The following is a 27,945-nucleotide window of genomic DNA, read 5'->3' as shown; positions in this document are numbered from 1 at the left end:
GGGCCCCACTGTCCGCGACTGTCCTCGCCGCCGCCGCCGCCGGCGTATCTGCCTCGGGCTTAGGGGACTGTGGGGGCGAGGCTGAGCTCGGGTGGGTAATGAGCCCCCCTGGGTACGGCTGGTCTCCGACGGCACCTCTGGGTGGGCGGGAACGGTCCAGACGCGGAGGTGTGTGCCCGCCCCCTGCGCGAGGCAGGTGCGCGGCAAACCAGAAACTGACCTCAGCCCCACCCTCTCTCCCTCCAGCGTCCCCCAAACCTCCTTCCTCGCTGCCTCGGGGCCTTTCCACGTCCACCCCCCACCCTGACCCCCACCCCCGCTGGCTCTCCCCAGCCCGTTCTCTCAAACGCTTCCCCAGATCTCCCCGGGGCTCAGGCTGCTTGGGTGGAAGGGAGGGAAGAGGCCTGGGGACCCTGTATGGTCAGGGCCAGCCCAGCCCCAACGCCCCCCACATTCTCCCACCTTCAGCCTGTCCCCTTTTAGTACCTCCAGCCCCCGCCCCACTCCTTGCCCCTTCCCTTCCTCTCGCCCAAGCTGAAAGATACACGGAGCAGACAGGTTGGGAGAAGAAACGTTTAATTGGGGGTCTGGGGGCTCAGCAAGGCCCCAGCAGACCCATCATGCAGCCTCATGTACAGTGGGCATCGGGCCCGCCCCTGGGATATTGCTGGGGGGGGCCTCATGGCAGCAAACAGGGCAGTGTGGCTTGACTCCCCCACCCACTGCGAGGGAGAAGTGGGCAGGGGTCAGTGGGTAGGAGGATGTGGCCCTCCCACTGATGGGAGGGTGTGACTGTGCCCAGGATGGGGGGGTGGCATTGGCTGGCATGATCAAGGGCACAAGAGGAGGCTCCGAGCTGGGGGAAAGAGGGAGGTTGGCACCAGAGAAAAGCAGTCTGCAAAGGAAGGGTCCTCTTTCTGTGTCCCCCCACCCCCCTGACCCAACCCCCTTCCTTATCTGGTAGCCAAACAGAATTCTCTCACTCCCTCTTCCGGCTGGGGCTCTTTGTCCGGGACCAGGGAGCAGATACAGCCGGAACAAGGGATCCCTGCAAAGGCAGCCCTGTCCTGGCAGAGCAGGGGCCCCTGTGAGGTCCCCACAGGGAGGTAGGACCTGAGGGGGGTGTTTCCTGGGGTGGGCCTGGCAGGGCTGGGACAGGAACTAAATTCAGCCTCCCCTGGTGGGTCAGTCCTGCAACTGGGGGCTTTTAGAGTCCTGACAGTGACATGGGGGTGGTTTGACCAAGCCTGGGCCAGTCTTTGGATCTCCATCGGGTTTCGGCACTCAGGCTGCTCTTGGGAGAGTGAGGCCGCTCTGTGATGACTGTCCTCCTTGAGGGGACAGTCTCTGATTTGCCACCTCCTCCCTCGACCTCAGCCCTCCCCCTTCCTCTGTCCACCCAGGGTTTCAAGTAATGGGAGAGAGAACCGCAGAACTTTCCTGAGAATTGATGGAGTGACAGAGGTGGGGAGACCAGGAGGTGAATCAGGACCCCCCTGCAGCCCTGAATTCCCTCCCCGCCCAGAGCGGAGGGCGGAGGGAGCCGGGAAGGCACCTCCCACGACCCCACTTCCAAAGGGGCAGCTGCAGGGTCACGCACACAGAGACCCAAGCAGAGGCTCTGTGAGGAGAGGGGTGGTCCGGCATGCAGAGGTGCTGGCATGGGAAGGGGCTCTGGAGGACGCAGCAAGAAAGTTCCGCCAGGAACTTCCTCTCAGGGCTGGACTCCGCATGGCAGCTGGCCTGGGGGTGGCTGGGCTCCGGGGTGGACCCACCTGGAACTTTCTCCCTCCCACTTTCTCCTCCTCCCCACCCCCAAGTCTCAGAGCAGCAACCTCCTCAGGGCACCTCAGGCCCCAAGGAAAAAAAAAAACCTTCCTCAAAGTGCAAAAGGCTCCCAAGCTGTGGTGACTGGTCCCTAGGAGAGAGGCGGAGGGAGAGTGTGGGCAGATGCCTGCTCCCCTCCTGGGGCCTGAAGCGAGGGGCTGGGCACAGGCAGGGTGGCTTCTGGGTGCTCTTGGCTCCTCTCAGATCTCGGTCAGGGCGTCGGCTGGCACCAGGCCCCGCTTCTTGCCGCTGCTGACGCGGATGAAGCCGTCAGCATCCTTGGTCCTGCCCACGCCCACGCAGATCTGAGCAGGAGAGGCACGAAGCTGAGGCCTGGCACTGCCTGCATAACTGGCCCAGAGTCCTGCTGACGGCTCCCAGGGGATGCATCCCAGAGGATGACGGGACTAGCTTCAGATGTGGTTGGAGCCGGGGTCATGGGAGCAGATCCCAGGAGGGTACAGGGCGCAGCAACCAGACCAGACGCCATCAGCAGACACTGAGCAACTGACCCTTGAGAGGGGCTCGTCCAACGCCCCTGCCAAACTCCCATTTCGCAGAGGTTACCAGGAAAAGGACAGCCACCCAGAGGCGGAGCCGGCATTCAAACCCAGGCCTCTGGGCTCCCAATCCAGGGCTTCCCCAACTGTTTCTAACATAATTCAGCCCCCATCTGTGTTGACCACCAGCCCCCCATTCCCAGCAGGGATGACAGGAGGGCCCTGCCCTCAGTCCTGCTGCTTCTAACCTGCCTTCCCTCCGGGCTGCCAGGCTGCAAGCAGCCTCCTCCAGGGCACTCGCCCTCACTCCTGCTGCTTCTCTCCCAGGCCCACCGCTCCAGCCAGGCAGGGCCCGGGCCCTCACCTGGTTCTCCTTGAGGCTCATGTAGCCCTGCTCCTTGTTCCCAGAGAAGGGTTGGCAGCAGCGCCAGACGTTCTCGCCCGGCCTCACCCGCTGCACAAAATTGGCTGGGAAGAAGCCAACCCGGTCGCCGATCTTGCCCTGGGAATGAGGCCGGCAATGAGCCCCAGGCCACCCTGCCCCCCACTGCTTTCTCTAGACCTAATGCCCACTCAGAGCCGGTGCCGTCATCCTCCAGATCTTGGGGGTCTCTGTATTCGAGCCCCTGGTCAGGTGGCTTCTGGGCTGGGAAAGGCACAAGGTGGGCAGGGGGCAGGGGGAGGGGGACAAGGCTGGTGCACAGAGGGGCAAAGTGAGAGCAAGGCCTGAGGGTGGGCGAGGGCCTGTCTGGGGCCAGCAGAGGAAGGAGGGGAGGTCTTTGGGGCTGGAGAGAAGGTGGGGCAGGGCCCTCTGAGGGTGGGGGCTAGCAAAGGTGCTGCCACTCCCCAGCCTCAGCTCCCCCCTCTGCCAAGTCACCTTCCACCAGTCCTCGTTCGAGTCATCCACCAGCATGATCCGGTCTCCAGGCCTGGGAGGAGAGAGGTGGTGGTTGGCATATAGAGGGGTCTGCGTCCCAGCAGTCCTAGGCCCCCAGGTCCCCTGCACACCCTCGACAGCTGGGGGAGGGTTCTCAATGCGCTCAGTACACTCGTGACCCAAGGTACAGCGGCCGCTGTCCAGGGCAGAGGCTGGGCAGGGAGCAGGAGACATGGCATCAGCACCAATCCCTCTTGGACTCTGGCACCTCTGCCTCTTCTTCGGGCTCAGTAGCCCCAAGCATGCCAGGAGAAAGTTCCTGAAGGTCCCCCTCACACTCATGTTCCAAGGTCTGGGAGCACAGAGCCCTGAGGCTGGAGCCAGGCAGCTGCCCAGTCGGTGGGGGCTGGGGGGCGGGTGGCAGGGCCGCAGGAGGACTTACTGCAGAGCCAGGTCATTGTTCTCCTGGGGCAGAAACTTGTAGAGCGCGACGTAGGAGTACATGGGCCCCACATCCTTCCGCAGGGGGAGTCTGGGGGGCTGAGGAAAGGCTCTGGGTCATGGATGGGAGGGTGACACCTTTCTCAGTCCACAGTGGCCCCTGGGTCAATGACAGACTCTCCTCTCTGCTGTGCTCGCACCCCCTGCAGGGACTGGGCCAGGGATGGAGAAGGGGGATCCTCCTCTGTCTGCTGCACCCTGGAACTGCCCACCCTTGGAGGGGGTAGGAGTGGACACAGTGGGCATTGGGTCAGAGGTGGGAGGGGTAACAGTCCTGCCTCCCGCACCTGCTCACCTGCCACGGTCCACCCCTGTGGACTGAGGATAAATTATGGGACAATGATACCCCCACCCGCCACACTCTTGCACACTTGGGATCAGTGACAAGGAAAAGAACATCCCTTCCCACCACACCTGCCGGGGCTCAGCATCAGCACAGCCTCACCTGCTGTCCGGGGCTCTTCTCCTCCGGTCCTGACCCTTCACTCTCGGCGGGGGCTGTGAATACTGGAGATGCCAGGGCGGGGCCAGGGTGTGAGGCAGCAGGCAGTGCACTGCACTGGTGCTCCATTCCTGCCCCCGGTCCCCAGTCCCACTCACCACTGTCACCAGCGCCATCCTCGGAGCTGCGGATGCTGCCTTCCCCATCCTCGGTCAGCTCATCCCGCTCGCTCTGGGGATGTGGCGGGGGGGCCTTAGCTCCTGGACCCCCAACCTCCGAGACCCCTGCCTCCAAGAACCACCCCCCAATGTCCCCCATACCAGACTCTGTGTGGGAGACTCAGAGGTGCTGCTGAAGCTGGAGCGGTTCATCAGGGCCAAGGACGTGCCATAGCGCAGAGTCTCATAGACAGGGTCCACCTTCCCGATGGCCCCTGCCGAGGAGCCACAGTCAAGGCCAGGCACCCAGCTGCCAGTCTGGCTCTGCCCTGAAGCCCTGTATCTCAGCCCTGGCTGCCCTGCAGGCTCCTCTGCTCAGTCTGCCCTAAGCTGAACTCTGCATGTCCCCTCACCTGCCCCCCCCTCCCCGGGTCTCCTCATGGCAGCGAGAGCTCCACATCCTCCCACGGTGCCCAGGCAGAGACTGGGAGCATCCTGGACCCCTCGCTGCCCATCCTCACTCCATCCCCTCATCCTACCTCCCAAGCACTTCTAGAATCTGCTCACTTCTTTCCATCTCCACTGCCACCAGCCTGGTCCATGCTACCAAACTCCTTCCTGGCAACTCCTTCCCAACCGGTCTCCCCACTTCTGCCCGGGTCCTTCCAATCAGCACAGTAGCCAGAATACTCTTGTAAAAACACAAAAATTAACCTTAGAATAAAGTCCAAAGGACATTCCTAAAATGGGCCCTAAGACACCCCCTCGCCTTGGTCCGTTTCTTGTTTGTTTGGTTTTTGGCCGCCCTGTGGCACCCGGAGTTCCCAGGCCAGGGATCAGATCCTCAGATCCAAGCCGCAGTTGTGGCAATGCTGGATCCTTAAACCCCTATGGACGGCAGGGGGAATCAAACCTGCATCCAGAGACACCACCTATCCCATTGGGCCAGAGGGGGAACTCTTCGTTATCCTTTATGTTATCCTTTTACTCTCTGCCTCTTCCTGCCTCTGGCCTGCCTTCTGCTCACACTGGTCTTCCAGTGTGATCCTCAGATCCTCGGGCTAATTCCCCATCCTGCAAGTCTCCCACAGGCATTGTCTCTGTGGATGAAGTAGGTGCCAGCGTTATCATTTCCTCTCTCTCTCTCTCTCTCTCTCTCTCTCTCTCTCTCTCTCTCTCTTTTTTTTTTTTTTTTTTTTTTTTTTTTTGTCTTTTTGCTATTTCTAGGGCTGCTCCCGCAGCATATGGAGGTTCCCAGGCTAGGGGTCGAATCGGAGCTGTAGCCACCAGCCTATGCCAGAGCCACAGCAACGCGGGATCCAAGCCGCGTCTGCAACCTACACCACAGCTCACGGCAAATGCCGGATCGTTAACCCACTGAGGGAGGCCAGAGATCGAACCTGCAACCTCATGGTTCCTAGTCGAATTCGTTAACCACTGTGCCACTACGGGAACTCCTCTCCCTTTTTTTTTTTTTTTTTTTTTGTGTGTGTGTCTTTAGGGCTGCACCTGAAGCATATGAAAGTTCCCAGGCTAGGAATCAAATTGGAGCTCCAGCTGCTGGCCTAGACCACAGCAACACAGGATCCAAGCCGCACCTGTGACCTATACTGCAGCTCACGTAACATCGGATCCCTGATGCACTGAGCAAGGCCAGGGATCCAACCTACATCCTCATGGATACTAGTGGGATTCATTTCTACTGCGCCACAACAGGAACTCCATTTTTTTTGGGGGGGGGGTCTTTTTAGGCCTACACCCACAACATATGGAGGTTTCCAGGTTAGGGGTGGAATCCATGCTGTAGCTGCTGGCCACAGCCACAGCCACAGCAACATGGGATCTGAGCCAAGTCTGAGACCTACACCACAGCTCACAACAATGCTGGGTCCTTAACCCACTGAGTAGGGCCAGGAATCAAACCTGAGTCCTCGTGGATACTAGTCAAATTCGTTTCTGCTGAGCCACACACGATAGGAACTCCAGGAACTCCATTTTTTTTTTTTTAATCCTCTCTTTTTTCCCTATCCTTCTGTTTCAGGTGTTCACCCAATGGTGATTAACCAATGGTTTGCATCATTATCTATTTCATGTCTGGCTCCCTGACTTAGACAAGAGCTCCACCTTCTTCAGGGAGGTGTCCCCATGTCTAGCACAATGCCTGGCACTTAGTAGCTGCTCAGTAAAGTGTTTGTTGAAGGATGGATGCATGGATGCATGGACGGACTGGTAAATGGATGGATGGATGGATGGACAGGTAAATGGATGGATAGATGGATGGACAGTTGGATGGATGGATGGATAGTTGGTTGGATGGATGGATAGACCCTACATTCAGGACAGCAGTATATAAAGAAGGGAAGTGGTAGCAGTGCCAAGAACAGGCAGTGCCAGGGTAACTCCCATCTGAGGAATGTGTGGGTCTCTCATCACACCACAGTGGGATCAGGGGCAACGGTGGACACTCACCGGTGGGTGGAGACTCTCGGCTCGTGGCACAGGCTGGTGGAGGCTCATGTACCAGGAGAGGGGAGCTGAAGTTGCGGCGGAAGGAGGAGGACTGTGGCGTGAGGGGCAGAGAGAGGGCATGGGGAGGTCACGGCCCCGGGGAGCTTGGCCTGCCACAGTCCCAAGGATTCCCCCTCCCACGAGGAGGCAGCCTTGAAGGGCATTCATTCCCGTACATGCCAGTCCTGGGAGCACTGGGCCAGCCATCTCCACCTGGTGCCCACTCACCGTCTTGCCTGGGCATTGCTGGTGGGAGATCTCCTCAGAGCACCAGAGGTGGACGCTGACTTTGCATGTCTTACACCGCAAGGCCTGCTTGGAGTTTCCTGGGGAGAATTTGGGTTTGGCAGGAGAGGATGGTCAAAAGAGGCTATATTGGAGTTCCCGTCATGGCTCAGTGGTTAACAAATCCAACTAGGAACCACGAGGTTGCAGGTTTGATCCCTGGCCTCACTCAGTGGATTGGGGATCCGGCGTTGCCATGAGCTGTCGTGTAGGTTGCAGATGCGGCTGGGATCTGGCGTTGCTGTGGCTATGGTGTAGGCCAGTGGCTACAGCTCTGATTAGACCCCTAGCCTGGGAACCTCCTCATGCCATGGGTGCAGCCCTAGAAAAGACAGAAAGATTAAAAAAAAAAAAAGGCTATAGCCATGGTCCAGGAGCAGAGGAGGCAGGTTACAGCCTGAGGGAGCAAGGGGTGGGGCATCGTCGGGCCAGCCTGGGGCCAAGCACTCATTCCTACCAGGTGAGGGTGTGAGCTGGCTCTGATGCCTGAGTTGTCAGTGAACACAGCAGCACTGGGCCACCACCCACCCCTAAGGGTGCTTACATGTCCACCCAGGGAGAGGGGCACAATTAGGACTGGGGGCCTGGGAGTTCCCGGCATGCCTCAGTAGTTAGCGAATCCGACTAGGAACCATGAGGTTGCGGGTTCGACCCCTGGCTTTGCCCAGTGGGTTAAGGATTCGGCATTGCCCTGAGCTGTGGTGTAGGTTGCAGACTCGGCTCGGATCCCTCGTTGCTGTGGCTCTGGCGTAGGGCGGCAGCTACAGCTCCTATTAGACCCCTAGCCTGGGAACCTCTATATGCTGCAGGAGCAGCCCTAGAAAAGGCAAAAAGACCAAAGAAAAAAAGAAAAAAAGGACTGGGGCCTGAATAGCAGAAGCCCGACATCAGGCAGTCAGCTCCACAGACCCACTCCCCACACCCCCTCCTGAGGCCACTAGGCACCTACCCACAATGAGCTGGTGGCACAGCTCACAGGGACTGGCTCGCTTGAAGACGTGTTCCTGGAAGCTGTGCAGTCTCACCGGCTTGACTGGTGCCAGGGGTCGTGGGATTGGGCAGGGGGACGGAGCCGGGGTGGACAGGCCCCCGTCTGTGGATGTGGGTGGGGGGGAGGGAGGTGGCAGCGGGGTCGGGGGCGTCAGCAGCACCTCAGTGGGGCACTTGAGCTCGGAGCCTGAGCGGAGGAAGAAGTTCTCCATGCTTTTACTTCGGAGGATGGTTTTGAGGGACAGGGAGCGCTTGAACCGCTGGAGCTGAGAGAGGAAGAGGGGCTGTGAGCGGGAGCCAGGTGGGGGCTGGCTCCCTGGTTTCTTTCCTTGGCCAGTGGCAGCCTGAAGGCTGAGAGCCAGAGGTGAGACGTGCTGCGAGAGAGGCTGCCAAGTTCCAGAAGGTAGGTCATCCTCCCAGAGGCGCACAGGAGCCAGGGAACCTCCTCCAGCAAAGGCGTTCTGGCGGGACAGGCACCTCATTAGGAGTGGTGAGGACTGTGGCAAACTGGATGGCCAGCGAGCGGCCGCTGGTCTCTAGCTAACTGAGGCTAGTCCATGTGGACAACCCAGCATGGCGAGACGTCCCAATATTTATTTTACTTTTCGTTTTAATGAATGAATTAGTTCGTTCATATTAGGGCCACACCCACGACATATGGAAGTTCCTAGGCTAGGCGTCAAATGGAGCTGGAGCTGCCAGCCTACGCCACAACCACAGCACCGCCAGCTCCGCGCTGGGTCTGCAGCCTACATCACAGCTCATGGCAATGCCAGATCCCTAACCCACTGAGCGGAGCCAGGGATCAAACCAGCATCCTCATGGACACTAGTTGGGTTTGTTACCGCTCCGCCACAACAGGAACTCCCTGTGTTTTTTTTTGTTTGTTTGTTTGGCTGCGCCAGGGACTGAACCAAGGCAGCGACTTGACCCACGGCACTGACAACGCTGGATCCTTAACCTACTAGTCCATCAGGGAACTCCAGGTTTCCCAGTTTTTAAAAAGAAATCAAGACTTTTATGTGAAATTGGATAGAAACAAACTCAAGAGTTTTTCTTTTTTTCTTCGCATAAAAGGTAGTATACCACTTCTCCTGTGCCTTGCTTTTTTCACTTAACAGTAAATCCTGGAAATCATTCCATACCAATATACAGTTTTATCATTATTTCTTTTTCTTTTTCTTTCTTTTTTTTTCTTTCTTTTTTTTTTTTTTTTTTTTTTTTTTGCTTTTCAGGGCTGCAGCTGCAGCATATGGAGGTTCCCAGGCTAGGGGTCAAATCAGAGCTGCAGCTGCCAGCCTACACCACAGCCGACAACCATGCAGCATCCAAGTTGTGCCGGCCTACGCCACAGCCACAGGAAGGCCAGATATGAGCCGCGTCTGCGACCTACACCACAGCTCACACAATGCCAGATCCTTAACCCACTGAGCAAGGTGAGGGATGGAAGCCCCAACCTCACGGTTCCTAGTCGGATTCGTTTCTGCTGCACCACAATGGGAACTCTTCATCATTCTTTCTTTACAGCTGCTCAGAAATTTCTTTGAATGGGTGTACTGTTTCCTGGAGTTAAACAAATAATACTTTGGGGAGTTCCTGTCATGGCACAGCAGAAATGAATCCGACTAGGAACCCATGAGCTAGTGGGTTCGATCCCTGGCCTCGTTCAGTGGGTTAAGGGTCCAGCATTGCCATGAGCTGTGGTGTAGGTTGGGGACACAGCTCGGATCTGGCCTGGCTATGGATGTGGTGTAGGCCGGCAGCTGTAGATCTGACTGGACCCCTAGCCTGGGAACCTCCATATGCTGTGGGTGCAGCCCAAAGAAGCAAAATAATAATAATAATTATTATTATTATAATAATACTTTGGGAGTTCCCATTGTGGCTCAGCAGTAACAAATCTGACTAGTATCCTTAAGGACTTGGGTTCAATCCCTGGCCTCGTTCAGTAGGTTAAGGATCTGGGGTTGCCATGAACTGTGGTGTAGGTCACAGACATGGCTCAAATCTGGTGTTGCTGTGGCTGTGGTGTAGGCCGGGAGCTGCAGCTCCAATTCAAGCTTTAGCCTGAGAACTTCCACATGCGGCAGGTGCACCCCCCAAAAGACCCCCCCAAAATACTTTGGGGGCCAAACACATCAGGTCCCCATTTCTTGAACAGGGAGTGAGGGAGTGGCCGCCTTGGACCTTCATCCTCAGGGCTGTTTCTTCCTCCAAAATATCTCTCCAGTCCATCCCCTGCAACACCTCAGCACACCCACAGCCTTGCCCTAGTTCAGGCTCCAGCCGCCTCAGTCCCGCAGCTCCTTGCTTCCACCTTGACCCTCCACCCCCAGCCCCCGCTCTCCATGCAACTGCTGGGGAGGTGACCCTGACCCAGCTAAAACCTCTCACGGCTCCTCAGGACCACCCAGCCAAGGCCCCTGTCCCAGCCGGGAAACTGCTACTTGGCCAAAGCTGTCCTTCCACCCTATGCCTCCACCTGAGCCCAGATGTGAGGACTTGAACTCATCCATGTTTTATGCCTCTGCGTTTTGACATATTTGTCCTCTTCTCTGCTTCATCCAATTATTTCCCGATTTCTCTTTCAGGGTTTCCTGTGACTCTTCCTCCTCTGGGAAGCCATCTCTTCCGCAGAAATTCCATTCAGTGGGCCCCCTCCCTCCTCCTGCTGGCTGCACCTGCATGTTGTCATTTACTGCTCACTCCTCGGGGAGGCTCTGAGCTCCAGGAGGGCAGAGAAGATCGCTTCAAATCCCCATTATGGGATCAGCCTAAACACTAGTAGGTGCTCCGTCACTCTTTGTTTTGGGGGTTTTGTTTTTCTTTTTCTTTTTCGGTCTTTTTAGGGTTGCACCCATGGCATATGGAAGTTCCCAGCTAGGGGTCAAATCAGAGCTACAGCTGCCAGCCCACACCACAGCCACAGCCACATGGGATCCGAGCCACGTCTGTGACCTACACAGCAGTTCATGGCAACGCCGGGTCCTTAACCCACTCTGCAAGGCCAAGGATTGAACCTGCATCCTCATGGATACTAGTCGGGTTCGTTACTGCTGAGCCATGATGGGAACTCGGGGGCTTTGTTTTTCTTTAGGGCTGCACATTCGGTATATGGAAGTTCCCAGGCTAAGGGTCAAATCCAGGCTGCAGCTGCTGGCCTACACCCCAGCCACAGCAACTCAGGATCTGAGCCGAGGCTGCAACCTACACTACAGCTCACGGCAACCCACTGAGTGGTGCCCAGGATTGAACCTACATTCTCATGGATACTAGCTGGGTTCTTAACTGATGAGCCACAACGGGAACTCCCTGTTTGTTTTTGTTTGTTTTTTTTTCTCTTTTTTTTTTGGCCACCCCGCTGCATATGGAGTTCCCAGGCCAGGGATCAGATCCAAGCCGCAGTTGCCACAGCTGCGGGAACACAGGATCCTTAATCAAACCTGCATCCTGTTGGTGCAGAAGCTGCTGATCCTGTTTTGCCACAGCAGGAACCTCAAATCTTTGTTGAATAAATGATGAGCAAGTGGCTGGAATCCTAAATGGAGCCTCTGTTCTGGAGGGAGGGGTGGATTCTGCGGTGAGGCCAGAGGTACTTTCACGGCTCACCCCAACACACGCTTATTATACCCAGGGCGAGATCTGGACCTCTCCACCCGGACCCCTGCCCCACTCTCCTCCTGGTGAGAGTCCTTCGTCCTGCTCACTCCTTTCCACCAATGATGAAAAAGGGGGAGTTCCCATTGTGGCTCAGCAGAAATGAATCCAACTAGTCTCCATGAGGATGCAGGTTCGATCCCTGGCCTCACTCCATGGGTTAAGCAAGGATTTGGCGTTGCTGTGAGCCGTGGCATAGGTTGCAGACGAGGCTCAGATCGACCCCTAGCCTGGGAACCTCCATGTGCTGAGGGTGCGGCCCTAAAAAGATGCAAAAAGGAAATAAGGGTAGAGGGTGGTGGGCAGAGGCCTGGCTCCAGGTGGGGACACCAGGCAGCCTGTGTGCCATGGCTGCCAGCTTGTAACCATGCCAAGGGAGAGGGAAGTGGTGGCCCTTCTAGCCCTGGGGAGCCAAGACCACGGGGGAAGTGGGGAGAGAAATGTTTGGGCACAAGGCAGCCCGGCATGCCAGCTGAAAGGCCAGAGCCCCGGGGTGACGGGCATGCTGAGTTGCCCAGCTCCTCCCAAACCCAGCTTCCTGGATGGCACTGTGGGTTTCTTTGTGTTTCTCATGGAAGGAGGGCCCCAGGCCCCAGATGCCTGGGCGATGGGGCAGAGATGGAGGCCCAGAGGGATGATTAATTAGAACACAAATGTGTTCTCCGAGCCAAATGCAGCTCTGGAGGCTCTGACAGGCCCAGAGGGGCAGGTGAACCGCCCACTGCTCTGCCCAGGGGCCGTGGGCACAGAGCCCATGAGGTCTCTGGGAGGATGTGCTGGGGTGGGTGGCAAAACCAAACCTGCCGCCTGAAGGCAAGTCTCTTCCCTTCCTCTCTCTGAACCTCAGTTTCCCTACATCCAAGAGGAAGGAGTCCAGGCTAGATGCTCTCTAAGCAACACAGGCTCAAGTCCCAAAAGCAAAAACCTAAATCTAGAAACATAATGACAGGCTGTTCTTGTCAGAGTCCTAGAATTGAGCTAGCACTTTACATGCTGCATGTCATTAACCCTGGCACTAGCCCTCGTGGTGACAATTTTTTTTTTGCCTTTTTTTTTTTTCTTTTTTTCTTTAGATCTGCACCTGTAGCACATGGAGGTTCCCAGGCTAGGGGTCCAATCGGAGCTGCAGCTGCCGGACTTCACCACAGCCACAGCAACGCAATATGCAAGCCACATCTTCGACCTACACCACAGTTCACGGCAACAACGGATCCTTAACACACTGAGCGAGGCCAGGAATTGAACTCACATCCTCATGGATACCAGTCGGGTTTTTCACCCACTGAGCCACAATGGGAACTCCAATGGTGACAATTATTGTCCCATTTTTCAGATGAGGAACTGAGGCTCCTAGGGGTTGAAACCACTCACTCCTCATGAGTCCTCAACTGGTAAGCAGCAGAGCCAGGACTTGAACCAGTGGCTTTGGCTCTTGAGTATCTTTGGGGCTCCTGGCCCTGCCTTGGCCCTCACCTCTGCCTCTCAATTATGCGATGGGCTTGTCATGAAATTTAAGGTCAGAAGGGACTTGAAGACTGGCCACCTAGGAGTTCCCGTTGCGCCACAGCGGCAACACATCCGACTAGGAACCATGAGGTTATGGGTTCAATCCCTGGCCTCACTCTGTGGGTCAAGGATCTAGTGCTGCCCTGAGCTGTGGTGTAGGCCAGCACCTCTGATTTAACACCTAGCCTAGGAATCACCATATGCTGAGGGTGCAGCCCTAAGAAGCAAAAAAAAAAAAAAAAAAAAACAGACTGGCCACCTAGAGCAGTCCCTACCACACACTACCCTGGCCACGTCCCCTCTGAATCATTGTCAGACTTTCGGACTCTGTTGGTCACCTCTTGTGACAGGAAGCACACCCTCTCTTGGGATAGTCATTCCATCTTTGGGCAGCTGCATTCACTGGAAAGTGCTTCCCTATATAGAGCTGAAACCTGCCTCCCTGCCTATCAGCCCTTGTTCTTCCCTTGGCTCCAGAGAGGGCTACTCCCTCTTACACCCATCAGTCCTTCAAATATTTGAAGACATCAATCAGGTCCCCCATTCCCACCCCCAGCCACCTCCTGAGGCCATTATTTCCAAAGTAATGCTCACAGGATGAGATTTCAAACCTCTCTGCTCTCCAGCCTGGCCCTTTCCTGGTCCCCGCTGGCCTCAGTGCCAAGAGCCATCTCTGCAGGGTACCAGAGGCCTCTGGAACAGAATGTTCTCCAGCACCAGGGCTGCCCTGACTCTGCCCCAGATCCCAGGAGGGTGGGAGAGGCAGGAAGGAATGCGGCCTGAAGTGGCTGGCAGGTGTGAAGGGCTGTGGCTGGAGGGCAGGATAGGGGTACCTCTGCCAAATGGCTTAATGCCTGCTCGCTCCAGAGACATTTGGCTTGGCTACTCAAACCTCATTTTTGCTCAACCGGGCCAGGTATTCCCACACCTGGGACTCCTGTTTCCCAGAGAAGACCTTTCTCCACCTTCCTATCAGCTATTTTTTTGGTGTCTCCACTGGGCCAGGACCCATCCCCTGGCATAGGGAAAACCTGCTGTGTATGTACCCTGGCAAGTTGGCCCACCTGGATCCCAATCCCTCCCAAGCACTAGGAGCTTGTCTGGCTTGGAGCCTGGACCACCAGGCCTGTTATTACGAATTCCCTTCTGGAAGGTTTTTTTGTTGTTGTTTGTTTGTTTGTTTGTTTGTTTGTTGGGTCTTTTCTAGGGCCGCACCCTCAGCATATGGAGGTTCCCAGGCTAGGGGTCTAATCTGAGCTGTAGCCGCCGGCCTCCGCCAGAGCCACAGCAATGTGGGATTCAGTCTGTGATCTGCACCACAGCTCATGGTAACGCTGGATCCTTAACCCACTGAGCAAGGCCAGGGATCGAACCCGCAAACTCATGGTTCCTAGTCGGATTCGTTAACCACTGCACCATGACAGGAACTTCTGAATCCCCTTTTAGAAGCAGAGCCTCACCTGCCTGCCTCCTCCTCACCTCTCCACACCCTGGACTATCCCTTTTTCCCTCAATTCCCACCAGCTCCTGAAAGGACACTAGGCAGTTGGTAGAGAGTGGTGGCAGATGTGGCACAAGCTGACCTAGATGGCCAAGCTGGCATGGCAGGGTCTTCCCAAGGATGGCATCAAAGGGAATGATGGCAGGCCCTGTGTGGTAGGTTGGGATGGAGACCCAGAGAGCGTGATGCTGACACTGAGTGTGTGTGGGGGGCACTGAGTAGCTTGGGCTCAGCAAGAGTGATACCCAACCTTCGGTTGGGCAGGAGGCTGGGCTTGGCCTGGCAAGAAATGCCCAGGGGGCCCCCAACACTGATGAATATGTCTGGAATGTTGGCTTCACTGCCTAACAGGCACCAGCCTCCTCTTTTTTTTTTTTTTTTTTTTTTTTTTTTTTGTCTTTTCTAGGGCTGCACCCTGGGCATATGGAGGTTCCCAGGCTAGGGGTCTAATTGGAGCCGAAGCCGCCGGCCTACGCCAGAGCCACAGCAACGCTGGATTGTTAACCCACTGAGCAAGGCCAGGGATCAAACCCATAACCTCGTGGTTCCTAGTCGGATTCGTTTACCACTGTGCCGTGACGGGAACTCCACCAGCCACCTCTGTTGAACCTGCCTCAAACTGAGCTGGGTGAGCAGCTACCAATCCTCTCCCTTCCTTCTCCTCCATCCCTATAATCTGAAGACAGAAGTTTTTTCAGGACAAGGGGGGACGGAAGGACACTGAGTCCTGAATTCCCTCTCTGCCCACTTCTGCCCTCCTGAGTACCTTCCCCCAAGACCCGCAGCCCAACTTCTGTTATGACTGAGTCCTTCTTAAATGAGGTGCAGGGGAGGGGGCAGAGGGGCAAGGCTCCAACTGGCCTGGCACAGAGGGAGCAGGGAAGGGAGAGGACCCAGAGGAATGGCATGGGATGATCCTTGTGCTGGGAGGAGGGAGGCACAGACCTGCCAAGCCCTGGCCACCCCCTCCCCACGCAGCTAAACTTGCAGCCTGATGGTTGCTGAGGCAGCACTGCCTAGCGCTCCTGTCCACTTTTGGAGAGTTCTGTAAGGAGGGAGCTGAGTGGCCAGGCTGTGGTGTGGACTTCAGGGCAGGACCTGGGAGGGCCCCAATCCCCTGGAAAGCAAGGAGGGGGGTTGTATGTGTCTGTCCAATGTGCATAGGACGCCCCCGAGAAGGTCAGGGACACTGGAACTCAGCATGGGGCTCAGTTCCTGGGACCCTCTGCTTGAAAGAAGCTGTCACAAATATTCCTCCCACCCCAGCACCTCATTCCTTTCCCAGTAGACTTGGCTCTCCCAGGGAGAGTGAACTCTGTGGTCTGATAGCCCAAGGTCTAGTTCTCAGAAGGGAGCAGGAGAAGGTCAAGTGTGAATCTGAAGACTTGGACATGGAGACCCACTGTGTCCCTCTGGTTTAGGGCTGGGGGCCTATTTGGGGTGCCTCAGCCAGCCTCCATTCACTCTGGCCCTACTCATCTTCCCCTGGTCACTCTCTTGATGACCTTGACCTTGAATTACCTCATATTCGGGGAGGGGGGGTGTCAAGCAGAATTACAAGGAAGATGGACTGGAAAGAGCTATAGGTAAGCGAGTGATACCAGGGGGAGCCAAAGAAAGACCCCACCCATTTCTGGTCCTGGCTGCCCCTTTCCCCAGAGTAACAGGAGCCAGGTGGGAACAATTTACCAGGGTGGCAGGGAGAGGGGAGTCTTGGCCTGAAGTCTGGGGAGCAGGCAGAGAGAGCACTGCCCCTTCTTCTCTCCCCATCCCCAGCCACCCCTGCTCAGGTTCCTTTCCCTCAGAATTTCTGGCAGGTCAGCACCTAGAACTTGGGGAGGGAGCAGACAGATTAGCGGTTGGGAGGGTTGAATGTGCGCCGCGTTCTCCCCGCCCCGCCCCGCCCCCTTCACTGCCGGGAGTCTGGGCTCCGCCTGACTTCATTGGGGAATAATTTATTCATTGTGACTCCCGCAGGAGTAACAATCATACATAATTAGGGTTAATTATGACATTCATTAATTGCGATGACTTCCCTTTTGCTTCCTCCCCCCACCGCAGCCCCCGTCCCGCTGGCGGAGTAGGGGGTGGGGCTGCCTGTCTTTCTGCTCGCGAGCCGCAACAACAGTCCCCTGGTCCCCGCCGGTGAGGGCCCGCGCTGCCGCAGCCCCCAGCGCCAACTCGGAAGCTGCGCACCCCCGGACCGCGTCCTCACACGTCCCCAAGCCTAACCCGGTTGGGAGGGGTGGAATGCAGGACTGCGGCGGGGCAGAGAGAGACAGCTAGAGAGACTCAGAGATAAACACACGGAGACGCCGAGAGAATCCGGGAGAGACGCACACGGAGAGATACCAAGACAGAGACAAACAGGTTGTAGAGACATTTTCAGAGAGACACAGGCAAAGAGAGAGGGACAGGCTGAGCTACAGACAAGAGACCTGGCGGACTCCGGAGGGGTGCGCCTCGCACTACACTCGGGCGCGCACACCGGCCCCCAGCCGCTACACACAGCTACACACTTCCTCCGCCTTCCCTGCGCCGACTCCCTCCAACAAAGCCGAGTTACAACCTCCCTGGAGGGTCGCGGTGGCGCGTCCGCCCATCACGCGCGCAAGGGCGTGTCGTGCTTGTGTGATAGGGGCTCCTTGGGTACCTCATCACGAACCTACTGCCCTCAGATCGCTGCGCGGAGCCTTAGGAACCATTCGGGCCCCCCTACTGCGACCCCAGGGCATCCGAGGCCACAGTGGCGACTGCGTCGGGAGGAGGACGCACCGGGCCGGGGGCGCACCGGTCAGGGGTCCAGGCCTCGCTCCTCCCGAGTTACCTTGGTTTCCTGGAGGGCAGAGACGGTCCCCGGGTGTGTGTGTGTGGCCGCGTCATCCGGTTCGTTCTCCTTCTCGCTCATTTCGGTCATCGTTAGGGGAAAGGGGAAGAGAGGGTGCAGAGACCCGACGGCAGCCCTGCTGGAGGCAGGCTGAGGATGGCGGGCGTCTCTCTTGGACCCTAAAGCCCTTCTCTGGAGACTGCCCCCCCGCAGTGAACCCCAGGAGAAACCCGCCCAGGCAAAGCAATCCCTCACTCCCAGGTACGGGCGGAGAAAGTTCCCGGGTTGGTGGGTGAGAGGTGGTAATTACACGGAGCCGCGGAATCCGGAGGACCCCAAGAGTGAGGACCCAGGGTCTGTAGAGGATGCTGCTCGGAGCGAGGGGAGGAGGGAAGTGGGGACTCGGGAGATGAGCCGAGGGAGGGAGCTGCCGGTGTCCGGCCAGCTCAGCTGTCCTCTGAGCCCGCCCCCACCCCTCCCCCTCCCCCCGCGGGCCCCAGTCGGGCACCCAGCGGGCCCCTACGCCCAGTCCTCGCCTCCCAACTTTGATTTAGGAGGTCGCCTAGTCCCTCCCCCCCTTCCCTCCGCGGCTCCCCCTCGCCTCTATGCAAATTAGCTTTTCAGCTATTGGCTGCCGCTGTGGCCAGGAGGCTGAGCTGGGCGGAGCGGGGGGGTGGGGCTCGACAAGACGGGGAGGGGCTTGGAGGGTAAGGAAGTGGAGGGGGCAGTTTTACACTGAAAAACCCGGAATGGAGTAGGGGTGGGGGGCGTGACAAGGTTGAAGATGGTCTGGATGGGGTCGAGGGGGAATAGAAATAGGTTGCATCTGCAGGTTAGCTGAGACTGAGATGAAGGTAGGACTTGCTGATTGTGAAGTGGAAGAATGGAAACACTTCCGCCCCATTAACTGGATGTCTTTCTGCCCTGGAGTCACTCTCTCCAAAGACACACATCCTTGGGACTATGAAGTAGGGGTGTTCTCAGCAGGGACTGGACAATTTAACATCATATGTCAAAGGCCAGCCCTGTCCTGGAAAGCAGGGCAACTATATTGCTTTCCAGTCTTGTCTGGACTTTAGCAAAGAAGCCTCAGTCCCCACACTTAAGGTCCCCAAAACTCTCCAAGACACATCCCCCTCCTAAATGGAATTAGATGAGGGTTAGGGAGAGGTGGGAGGAAACGCGTTCTTACCCTCCAATTGGCCTGAAGCTACCTTTTATTTAGTTATTTGTTTTATTTTATTTTAAGGGCCACACCTGCTGCATATGGAAGTTCCCAGGCTAGGGGTCTAGTTGGAACTGCAGCTGCTGTCCTGCACCACCGTCATAGCCACAGTCGCAGCCACATCAGATCCAAGCCAATCTGCAACCTACACCACAGCTCATGGCAACGCCAGATCCTTAACCCACTGAGCCTGGCCAGGGATCGAACCCGCACGCTCATGGATACTAGCCGGGTTCATTACCACTGAGCCACAATGGGAACTCCCTGAAGGTACCTCTTCCAATGCGTGTTGCTTACCAGCCATTTCCCCAACTCCCTCATCTCCTGCCCTTTCTGGCCCTGACCAAAAGGTCTAGCTTCATCTCTAGGCCTGTCCAAGAAAATGAAAAGAGGCTGGCGATTGTGAGAATCCTTTCCTGGCTGTGGGTGGACAGACTTCTGGGTCTAAGCCTCCCTCCTCCTCATCTGCTGTGGGTGATAACATGAGGGATGGGTGGCTCTCAAGAGGGTCCCGACTTTATGCCAGTCCTGGAGGAGGAGCTGAACCCTGTGTTGTCACCACCCCCACCCCCAGTGCTCATAGTCATTCAAGCAATTTCTATCCTGAGGATGAGCTCACCAGTGGAGCACTGCTCAGGTTACTATGTCCAGGAATAGAGATTTATTTGCCAGTGGCAGAAGTAAGACAAGGGCAGTTGTGAGGGTTTGTGATTGTCGGGGGACAAAGCCCCCCACCCCCATGCACCCACTACATCTGTAGGCTCTCTGAACACTAGCTTCCTGAAAGGAGTTTCAATAGGACCTTGGCCCTCAGATCAGTTTCCCAAAGGTCCAAGTTTCTTAAAGGCCCATTCGTTACCAGGCTTCTCTGGTTCCCCTCTGAGGGCCACCCACTTCCCCGCTGCCCAGCTCAGAGCAGCCCAACAAGCCCCCCCTAGGCAACTCTGACTTCAGAATCCTTGGAGCACCCTGAGATGGGGTCGTCAAACTTCCATCCAGGGCTGGAGAAAACAAGGACTTCTTCTGTGTTTGGAGACTTCCTGCTCCTGTTTGGCTTCAAAGAGCAGAGGCTTCGAGCTCCTTAGAGTTTTGTCCCTGTGTCATCATTAAGTCGCTTGACCTTGAGTAGGTAACTTTTTTTTTTTAGGGCTGCACCTGTGGCATACGAAAGCTCCCAGGCTAGGGATCAAATTCGAGCTACAGCTGCCGGTCTACACTACAGCCACAGCCACTCAGGATCTGAGCTGTGTCTGTGACCTATACCACAGCTCATGGCAACACCAGATACTTAACCCGCTGAGCAAGGCCAGGGATCGAACCTGCAACCTCATGAATAATAGTCAGATTCATTACCACTGAGCTACTATGGGAACTCCCTGGGTAGGTAACTTTTACAGCCTTGATTTCTTCATCAGCAAAATGGAGTCTTTGTCCATCTCACTGTTAGGAGAATGTATGAGAGTGTAATACACCATTTAGCCCAGGGAAGACAGGCACAGAAATCTCTCTCTCTCTCTCTCTCTCTTTTTTTTTCTTTCTCTCCTTTCTGCTGGGAGACCTGTCTCTTCTGCCTGTTCCTAGGTCTTTTTCTGAGACAGAGAGAAGAAACAGCTTCCTTCCCTCACTTTCCTCCACTGTTGGAAGCCTGTTACTTCTTGGGAAAACTGAGCCAGAAGGAGACTTGAACTAGACGTGGGAAAGAATTCTGAATTGGTGGTACAGGGACCAAGGAAAGCCCAGGACGTTGGTGTGGCCCAGGGCCCAACTGACTTGGCATTGGAAGCTGGAGATGGGACAGATGTGGAAGAGGCAGGGGCTGGATCCCATGACCTCTGGATGTCCTTTCTGGACTGTTGCCTTCGTGCTTCAGAGCGGTCTTTCATGAACTGAGCCTGAGTCATTGTCTCAGTGCCGAGAGTTCCTACTGCAGCGGCTCAGGGTCGGGACAGGAAGGATTGGGCCAACTTCTCTTGCAAGAACCCTGTCCCTTCTTAGATTCGGAGGGCAGAAATGAGGGGTGGGCAGAGCAAGTGGCAAGGTGCTCCAGGAGGGTGTGTGGCAATGACACTCTCAGAAAGTCTCCCAGACTGGAAGTCATAATAGAATGCCCGGGAGGCCTCTTACCAGGAGAACTGAGTGAATGAGCCTGGGCGCTGGGCTCTTGTGAGCCTGGGGACAGAGCAGTGGGCCAGATGACTTCAAATCTGCATATGGCGTGGTGTCCAGCACCGTACGAGAGCCTGGTCCTCATCCTGATCTGCCTTTTTTTCCTGTTCCGTGACCTTGAGCGGAGAGCTGTCCATCGCTACAGGGTCTTTGATTTCCTTCTCTTCAGATCGGCAGAGTTGGGAGGTCCCATTGTGGCTCAGTGGTAACAAACCCGACTAGTATCCTCAAGGCTGCAGGTTTGATCCCCGGCCGCGCTCAGTGGGTTAAGGATCCGACATTGCGGTGAGCTATGGTATAGGTCACAGACGCGGTTCAGATCCGGCATTGCTGTGGCTGTGGTGTAGGCCAGCGGCTACAGCTCTGATTTGACCCCTAGCCTGGGAACTTCCCTATGCTGCAGGTGCGACTCTAAAAAGGCCAAAAACAAAAACAGAAACAGATCAGATTGGCAGACTTGGACTAGGTTAGTGTGAAATGGGGGAGTTAGGCTAAATGGTGCCAATAATTGTATATCTCTTAGTGTTCTTTTGAGGATTAAATGAGTTAATATATGTGAAGGGCTGGACAGAGCAAGTGCACCATAAGTAGTTATTACTATTTTATTTAAAAAAATTTAAAGGTGTTCTCTTGGAGTTCCGATTGTGATGCAGTAGGTTAAGACTCCGACTGCAGGGGCTCAGGTCCCTTTGGAGGCGTGGGTTTGATTCCTGGCCCTGGAATTTCTATCTACCATGGGAGTGGCCAAAAAAGGGGGGAGGGGAGTAAAAGCAATTGAAAGATTTTTTAACTTTGGGCTTGAAGGTGAGTTTCAGGGTGTTTAAGAACCCCTTGTAGCTATATAAAATTTTAGAGGATAAGCATTTTTTTTTTTTTTTTTTTGTCTTTTTGCTATTTCTTTGGGCCGCTCCCGTGGCATATGGAGGTTCCCAGGCTAGGGGTCGAATCGGAGCTGTAGCCGCCAGCCTACGCCAGAGCCACAGCAACGCAGGATCCGAGCTGCGTCTGCAACCTACACCACAGCTCACGGCAACGCCGGATCGTTAACCCACTGAGCAAGGGCAGGGACCGAACCCGCAACCTCATGGTTCCTAGTCGGATTCGTTAACCACTGCGCCATGACAGGAACTCCCAGGATAAGCATTTTCTAGGGAGAGCCCAGAGCTTTCATCTACTCCTCAGAGAATCTGTGCTCCCCAAAAGATTAGGACCCACTGGCCTAAATGACCCCAGGGCCCCCCGACTCTGAGGGGTTGAGGCTTTCGGATGTGAGGCAGCGCCTTTTCTATAAGGCCTGACCAATTTTCTTCCAGGCACATCCTCAGTTCGAGCCCCTCCCCTCTGTGACCTCTGCCCCCAGGGGTTGCCAAGGACAGCCCAAGCCAAACACTTGAGAGGCTAGCCTTTCCCTCGAGGTATAGAGCTGGGGCTTCTAGGGGAGGGGAGTGCATCATGGTTGAGGCCAAGTCTGAGTTCTCATCTCCCAGCTGGGGCGAGGGCCCGGCTGAGTGGGGCTGGGGATGCAGAGAACTCAGTGAGAGGCCTGGCCCATCTCCCCTACCTGCCCTGCCAGCCCCCCCAGGGCCCCAGAGGCAGATACCTCTCTAATGAGCTAAGGACCATGGCAGGCATCGGTGATTATGATTTTATGGAAATATAGAAAGCTCTTACGCAAGTGCCTGACACACTTCCTGGCTGTGGCATCTGGGACAGCCAGGTCCCCAGGGGCTGGAGGAGGGCCCCTCCACCTCCTGCTGCCACCAACCCTTGGAGCCCGGGATACTGGCATAGAGCCGCCCTCCCACTGCCTGTGGCACTGTCCCTAACATGTCCTGAGTAAGCTGTTCCCTCTCTCTGTGCCCCAGGCTCCCTGGAGGGGAGCAACCTGGGCTCCAGTGTATGCGACCCCCCCCCTGCCCCACCAAGTCCAGACTGTCCCCAGAGACCTGTTTTCCTGGGAGAGGAATAAAAGCAGACCCTCCAAGGCCCTGCCTACACATTCCTCCGTGAAGAAAACCTCTTTCCAAGAAAATATCCTCTTTTCTGTTTCTTTCCTCCTTGAGGCTGGGGACATGGCCCTGAGAGTGGCCTGTGGTGGGGGAAGTCATAGCCCCTAGCTGCCCCTCCCCCGGCCCTGGGCCAGTTTGCCCACCCCCACCTCCCATGCCTCTGAGCGTGTCCTGAAGCCACTGCTCTCTTTCTCTAGTCCATTCCCCGTCCCCACCCACAAAGCATCTGTTACCAAGGTAACAGCAATAGCATCATTTTGGGGTGAGCAAGGAGGTGGAGCCCAGTAGACAGGGTGGTGCTCTTAGGAGTTAGGATTTTGGAGATATGAACCCTGAGGGTCCCCAAACTCTAAAAGGAGCATCTTTTGCTGCGGAGGGGCCCTGGGCACAGACTGAGGTGCAGGTGCTGCTGAGAGCTGGTGGAAAAGAGGGAGGCTGAAGTCTGGAAGCAAGCAGATCTGGGTGTTAGAGGTGACGGTGGCTTACTCAGCGGGAGGAGCCCGAGCGTGGATGCCTAGATGTTGAAGCGGGGGGTGGGGGTGGGGGTGGGGGGTGGGAATGGAGACTGCCTTTAACCTCTCTTTTGGGGTTCAGCTTGTTAACTCTTACTGGGGAGAGGTTTTTCCGGCTGGGAGAGTCTAGACCCCGTTGAAACAGCAGCTGGGGAGCCTGGGGCCAGCCTGGGTCCACACCGCCCCCTGCAGGCTGCACAGAAAGCAGCACTGCCTGTCTTTCAGGGAGGAGTGTGTAGGCGGGGCCTTGGAGGGTCTACTTTTGAGACCGCTAAACCACGTGGTCCTACTAAGTGCCCAGAGAGGCTCTGGGCACTGGGGATGCCTGATTCTTGCAGTTGAGGCTCTCTTGTGAATCCTGACCCAGAAAGTGCCAATTAGACAGAGAGGTCCCTCTGAATCAACTGTTCGGTAGGGAGCAGTGGGGACAGAGGTGTACTTTGAGCTGAGTTGACAGAGGCCATCAGAAGGACTGGAAGCCAGAGGGAACAGCCTGGGCAAAGGCACAGTGTGTGTGAAACAGAACAGCCTGTTCTGGAAGCTCCTCCAGTGGGGAGGAGGAGTGGTAAGAAGGAAAGGCAGAAAAAAGGAGACAAATAGCCTTGGAGGCTGGGCCAAGAAGATGGGTTTTCCTGCACATAGGGGCTTCTCAAACTCAGTGATTGGAGCCTAGGTGAGCAAGCCAGAGGTACCATGGAGGCCCGGGGTGGGGTGGGGTGGGGTGCGGGGCAGGTAGGCAAAGTCATTCACTCGGAACTTGAAAGGAATTTAAAAACATGGCTTGGAGTTCCCACTGTGACTCAGCAGGTTAAGAACTGGACATAGTGTCTGTAAGGATGCAGGTTCGATCCCTGGCCTTGCTCAGTGGGTTAATGATCAGCATTGCCCTGAGCTGGAATCCAGCATTGGCTGTAGCTGTGGCGTAGGCTGGCAGCTTCAGTTCAGTCCCAAGCCTGGGAACCTCCATATGCTGCAAGTGCAGCCATAAAAAGAAAAAAAAAAAAAAAAAGAATAAAGAAAAATAAAGACATGGTTCTAGGAGGTCCTGCTGAGGCACAGTGGTTTAAGGAGCAATCATTGCTGAAGCTGTGGTCGATCCCTAGCCCAGGAACTTCCCTATGCCTTGGGTGCAGCCAAAAAAGAAAAAATAAGTAAATAAATAATGTTTGTGCAAGCCTTGTGTTTGACTCCAGGAATAACCATATTGGTTTTCCTACCAAAAGATGATTGGATTTTTTTTTTGTTTTTTTTTTTTTTGTTTTTTTTTTGGTCTTTTTAGGGCTAAACCCACTGCATATGGAGGTTCCCAGGCCAGGGGTCGAATTGGAGCTGTAGCCACTGGTCTGCACCACAGCAGCACCAGATCTGAGCTGAGTCTGCAATCTACACCACTGCTCATGGCAATGCCGGGTCCTTAACCCACTGGATGAGGCCAGGGACAGAACCTGCATCCTCATGGATGCTAGTCAGATTCATTTCCACTGAACCCCAATGGGAACTCCCCAAGAGATGATTTAAAGCACTACCCATTGTATGCCTCTGAAGCCCTGGAAGATGGGCCATGGTTACCCAAGGATTTCCACAGCCCAGCTTGAGAATGGTGCTGAGCGCGGTGGGAGGCCAGGTGTCATCCATGGAGGAGTGGTATGCTCACTCCCGTGTCTCAGGGAGATCCCTCTGGTCCCCAAGTACAGCAAGTGTGAAAATAGAGCCAGAGGAGTGGGCTCTTAGGGGGCTCCGGCCAAAGGCTTTACTCCAGGAAGGAGTCCTGGGTCTTGGCCTGGGTGCATGGCAGGGGTGCAGGGCAGTGAGGTGACTCAGCCTCCAGCCCACCCTCACAGGTCAATAACCTTGGGCAAGTTGCATACCTCCCTCTCCTAGACTGTAATTGAGGAGCGTCTTACCTCCAGGTGTGGCTATAAGGTGCAGCAGGACCTGGACAGTGGATCGCACACTCCTATCCCCAGGGCAAGCTGCATCCCTTGCCTGCTTCTCCCTCTGCCCTGCAGCCTGTAAGTGTTACTCAGCCCAAGGGAATTCTCAGGTCACAGCCACACTGGAGGAGACAAAAATCCATTTCCTGCCCCTCCTGCCATCATAAGTGCCCCACCCCCATCTACCAAAACCGCAGTGATGTCTGTTGTGGCCCTGGTCCGGGAACTGTGATCCCCCCTCAAGCTGCTGCATGCTGCAGCTGGGGAAAAAAAAAGCGAAAATAAAACAAAAAGCCCTGAAACCGCCTAGCCAACTGTCATTCATATTTACTCATCCTCAGGGCTCACAACTCAGGAGTGGAACAGAAATTATTTTGTCACCGTTTTGCAGATGGAGAGGCGGAAGCTCTGAAAGACCAGAGGTCACCGCCATCATCGGAATCCAGGTTCCAGGGTCTGATGCTTTGGGGGGAGCTGTTCAGTGTTTTGTTTTATTTTGTTTTGTTTCCTTTTTTAGGACCATACCCACGGCATATGGAGGTGGGTACCCAGGCTAGGGGTCAAATTGGAACTACAGCTGCCGGCCTACACCACCGTCAAGGCAACGCAGGATCTGAGCCGCATCTGTGACCTACACTATCGCTCATGGCAACACTGGATCCTTAACCCACTGAGCAAGGCCAGGGATCGAACCTGAGTCCTCATGGATGCTAGTCAGATTTGTTTCCATTGAGCCACGATGGGAACTCCTCATCATCTTTTTTTTTTTTTTTTGTCTCTTTGCTATTTCTTTGGGCCGCTCCCGCGGCATATGGAGGTTCCCAGGCTAGGGGTTGAATCGGAGCTGTAGCCACCGGCCTAGGCCAGAGCCACAGCAACGCGGGATCCGAGCCGCGTCTGCAACCTACACCACAGCTCAAGGCAACGCCGGATCGTTAACCCACTGAGCAAGGGCAGGGACCGAACCCGCAACCTCATGGTTCCTATTCAGATTCGTTAACCACTGCGCCACGATGGGAACTCCCCTCATCATCTTATTATTATTTTTTTTAATAGTTGCAGTATGAAGCTCAGAAAGATTGTTGCTTGGCCAAAGCCACAAAGCTAAGCTTGCACTTGTGAGTCTTTCCCCAACATAACTCCAACACTAGCACACCTTTTACTCCCTACCTGCAAGGGGCTTCTACTCCGATGGGAAGCAGACTTTAGGCAAAGTACACAAAGAATAAATTGCACATTGGATGACCACGATGAAGGAATTTGGGGAAGGGGAGAGCCAGGACATGGGGAACAGAAACGCCAGCTGGCTGGGTTGCAGGAAGGATTTTAAGAAGGAGGCAGTTAAAAAAAAAAAAGGAGTTCCCATCCCGGCTCAGCAGACAAACCCGACAACTATCCATGAGGATTCGGGTTCAGTCCCAGGTTAAGGATCCAGCGTTGCCGTGAGCTGCAGTGGAGGTCACAGAAGTAGCTCAGATCTGGCATTGCTGTGGCTGTGTAGTTGTGCAGCCAGCAGCTACAGCTCCAATTCCACCCCTAGCCGGAGAATTTCCATATGCACGGCGCAGCCCAAAAAAGACATAAAACAAAAAAACCAAAAAACAAAAAAAAAAACCCACAAAGGAGACAGTAAGCTTGAAACATGCACAGAATACCTTTCCAAGGTGAGAAAATTTAGGGCTTAGATCCAGGCCTATGCATCATCGAGCTCCAAAAGGCACTGTTTACTGGGCTGCCCTGTGGAGCTGTGTCCAGGAGAGGCCTGAGAGACAGTTTGCTGGAAAAAGGACCTCCCTTCTCGGGTGGGGGCGTTTATGCAGACAGACACACAGACCACACAAGGATTGGCGTATGATATTACCAGATGCCTGTGTGTGTGCATGTGTCTGAAAAATTGTGCTCTCATCCATTACTTTCAAAAATTTTAAATTAAAAAAACATTTTTTTCTAGGGCCCCAACTGTGGCATTTGGAAGTTCCCAGGCTAGAAATCAAATCGGAGCTGCAGCTGCTGGCTTACACCACAGCTACAACAACGCTGCATCCAAGCCAAATCTTCAACCTACACCACAGCTCTCGGCAACACTGGATCCTTAATCCACTGACCAGGCCAGGGATCAAACCCACATCCTCAGGATACTAGTCAGGTTCTCAACCCACTGAGCCACAACAGGAACTCCCACTACTTTTTCTTTTTTTTTTTTAAGCTGTTTATTTATTTATTTATTGCTTTTTAGGGCCGCACCCACGGCATATGGAGATTCCCAGGCTAGGGGTAGAATTGCAGCGACAGCTGCCGGCCTACACCACAGCCACAACAACACAGGATCCAAGTCGTGTCTGCAACCTACACCACAGCTCAGGGCAATGCCAGATCCTTAACCCACTGAGTGACCTCATGCTTCCTAGTCGGATTGGTTTCCACGGAGCCACAATGGGAACTTCCAAGCTATTTATTTATTTAGAATTATTAATAGTTGATTTACAGCATTCTGTCAATTTCTTTACAGCAAAGTGACCT

At 55.3% G+C, this 27,945-nt stretch overlaps 1 protein-coding gene across 6 annotated transcripts; it reads right to left on the bottom strand.

Annotated features, from left to right (window-relative positions):
• STAC2 (SH3 and cysteine rich domain 2) lies at positions 556 to 18,083 on the bottom strand. 6 transcript variants are annotated; one of them, XM_013979853.2, is made up of 12 exons: positions 17,890 to 18,083; positions 17,580 to 17,718; positions 8,048 to 8,549; positions 7,042 to 7,139; positions 6,775 to 6,865; positions 4,468 to 4,580; positions 4,306 to 4,378; positions 4,151 to 4,212; positions 3,647 to 3,744; positions 3,205 to 3,256; positions 2,692 to 2,829; positions 556 to 2,132 (listed from the first exon to the last, which is right to left on the bottom strand). In XM_013979853.2, exons 2-12 carry the CDS (start codon positions 17,667 to 17,669, stop codon positions 2,028 to 2,030), a joined length of 1,422 nt encoding a protein of 473 aa, XP_013835307.1. In that variant the 5' UTR covers positions 17,670 to 17,718; positions 17,890 to 18,083; the 3' UTR covers positions 556 to 2,027. The 6 variants fall into 6 exon arrangements, with proteins under 6 accessions (XP_013835307.1, XP_013835310.1, XP_013835317.1 ...); XM_013979856.2 differs by having other exon boundaries at positions 17,580 to 17,715; XM_013979863.2 differs by lacking the exon at positions 17,890 to 18,083 and adding an exon at positions 16,442 to 16,583 and having other exon boundaries at positions 8,048 to 8,354; positions 17,580 to 17,668.

Source organism: Sus scrofa, chromosome 12, assembly GCF_000003025.6.
Source record: "Sus scrofa isolate TJ Tabasco breed Duroc chromosome 12, Sscrofa11.1, whole genome shotgun sequence".
NCBI classification, from domain to species: Eukaryota; Metazoa; Chordata; class Mammalia; order Artiodactyla; family Suidae; genus Sus; species Sus scrofa.
The sequence above is the reverse complement of the archived record's forward strand: the minus strand, read 5'-3'. Positions and strand labels throughout refer to the sequence as shown.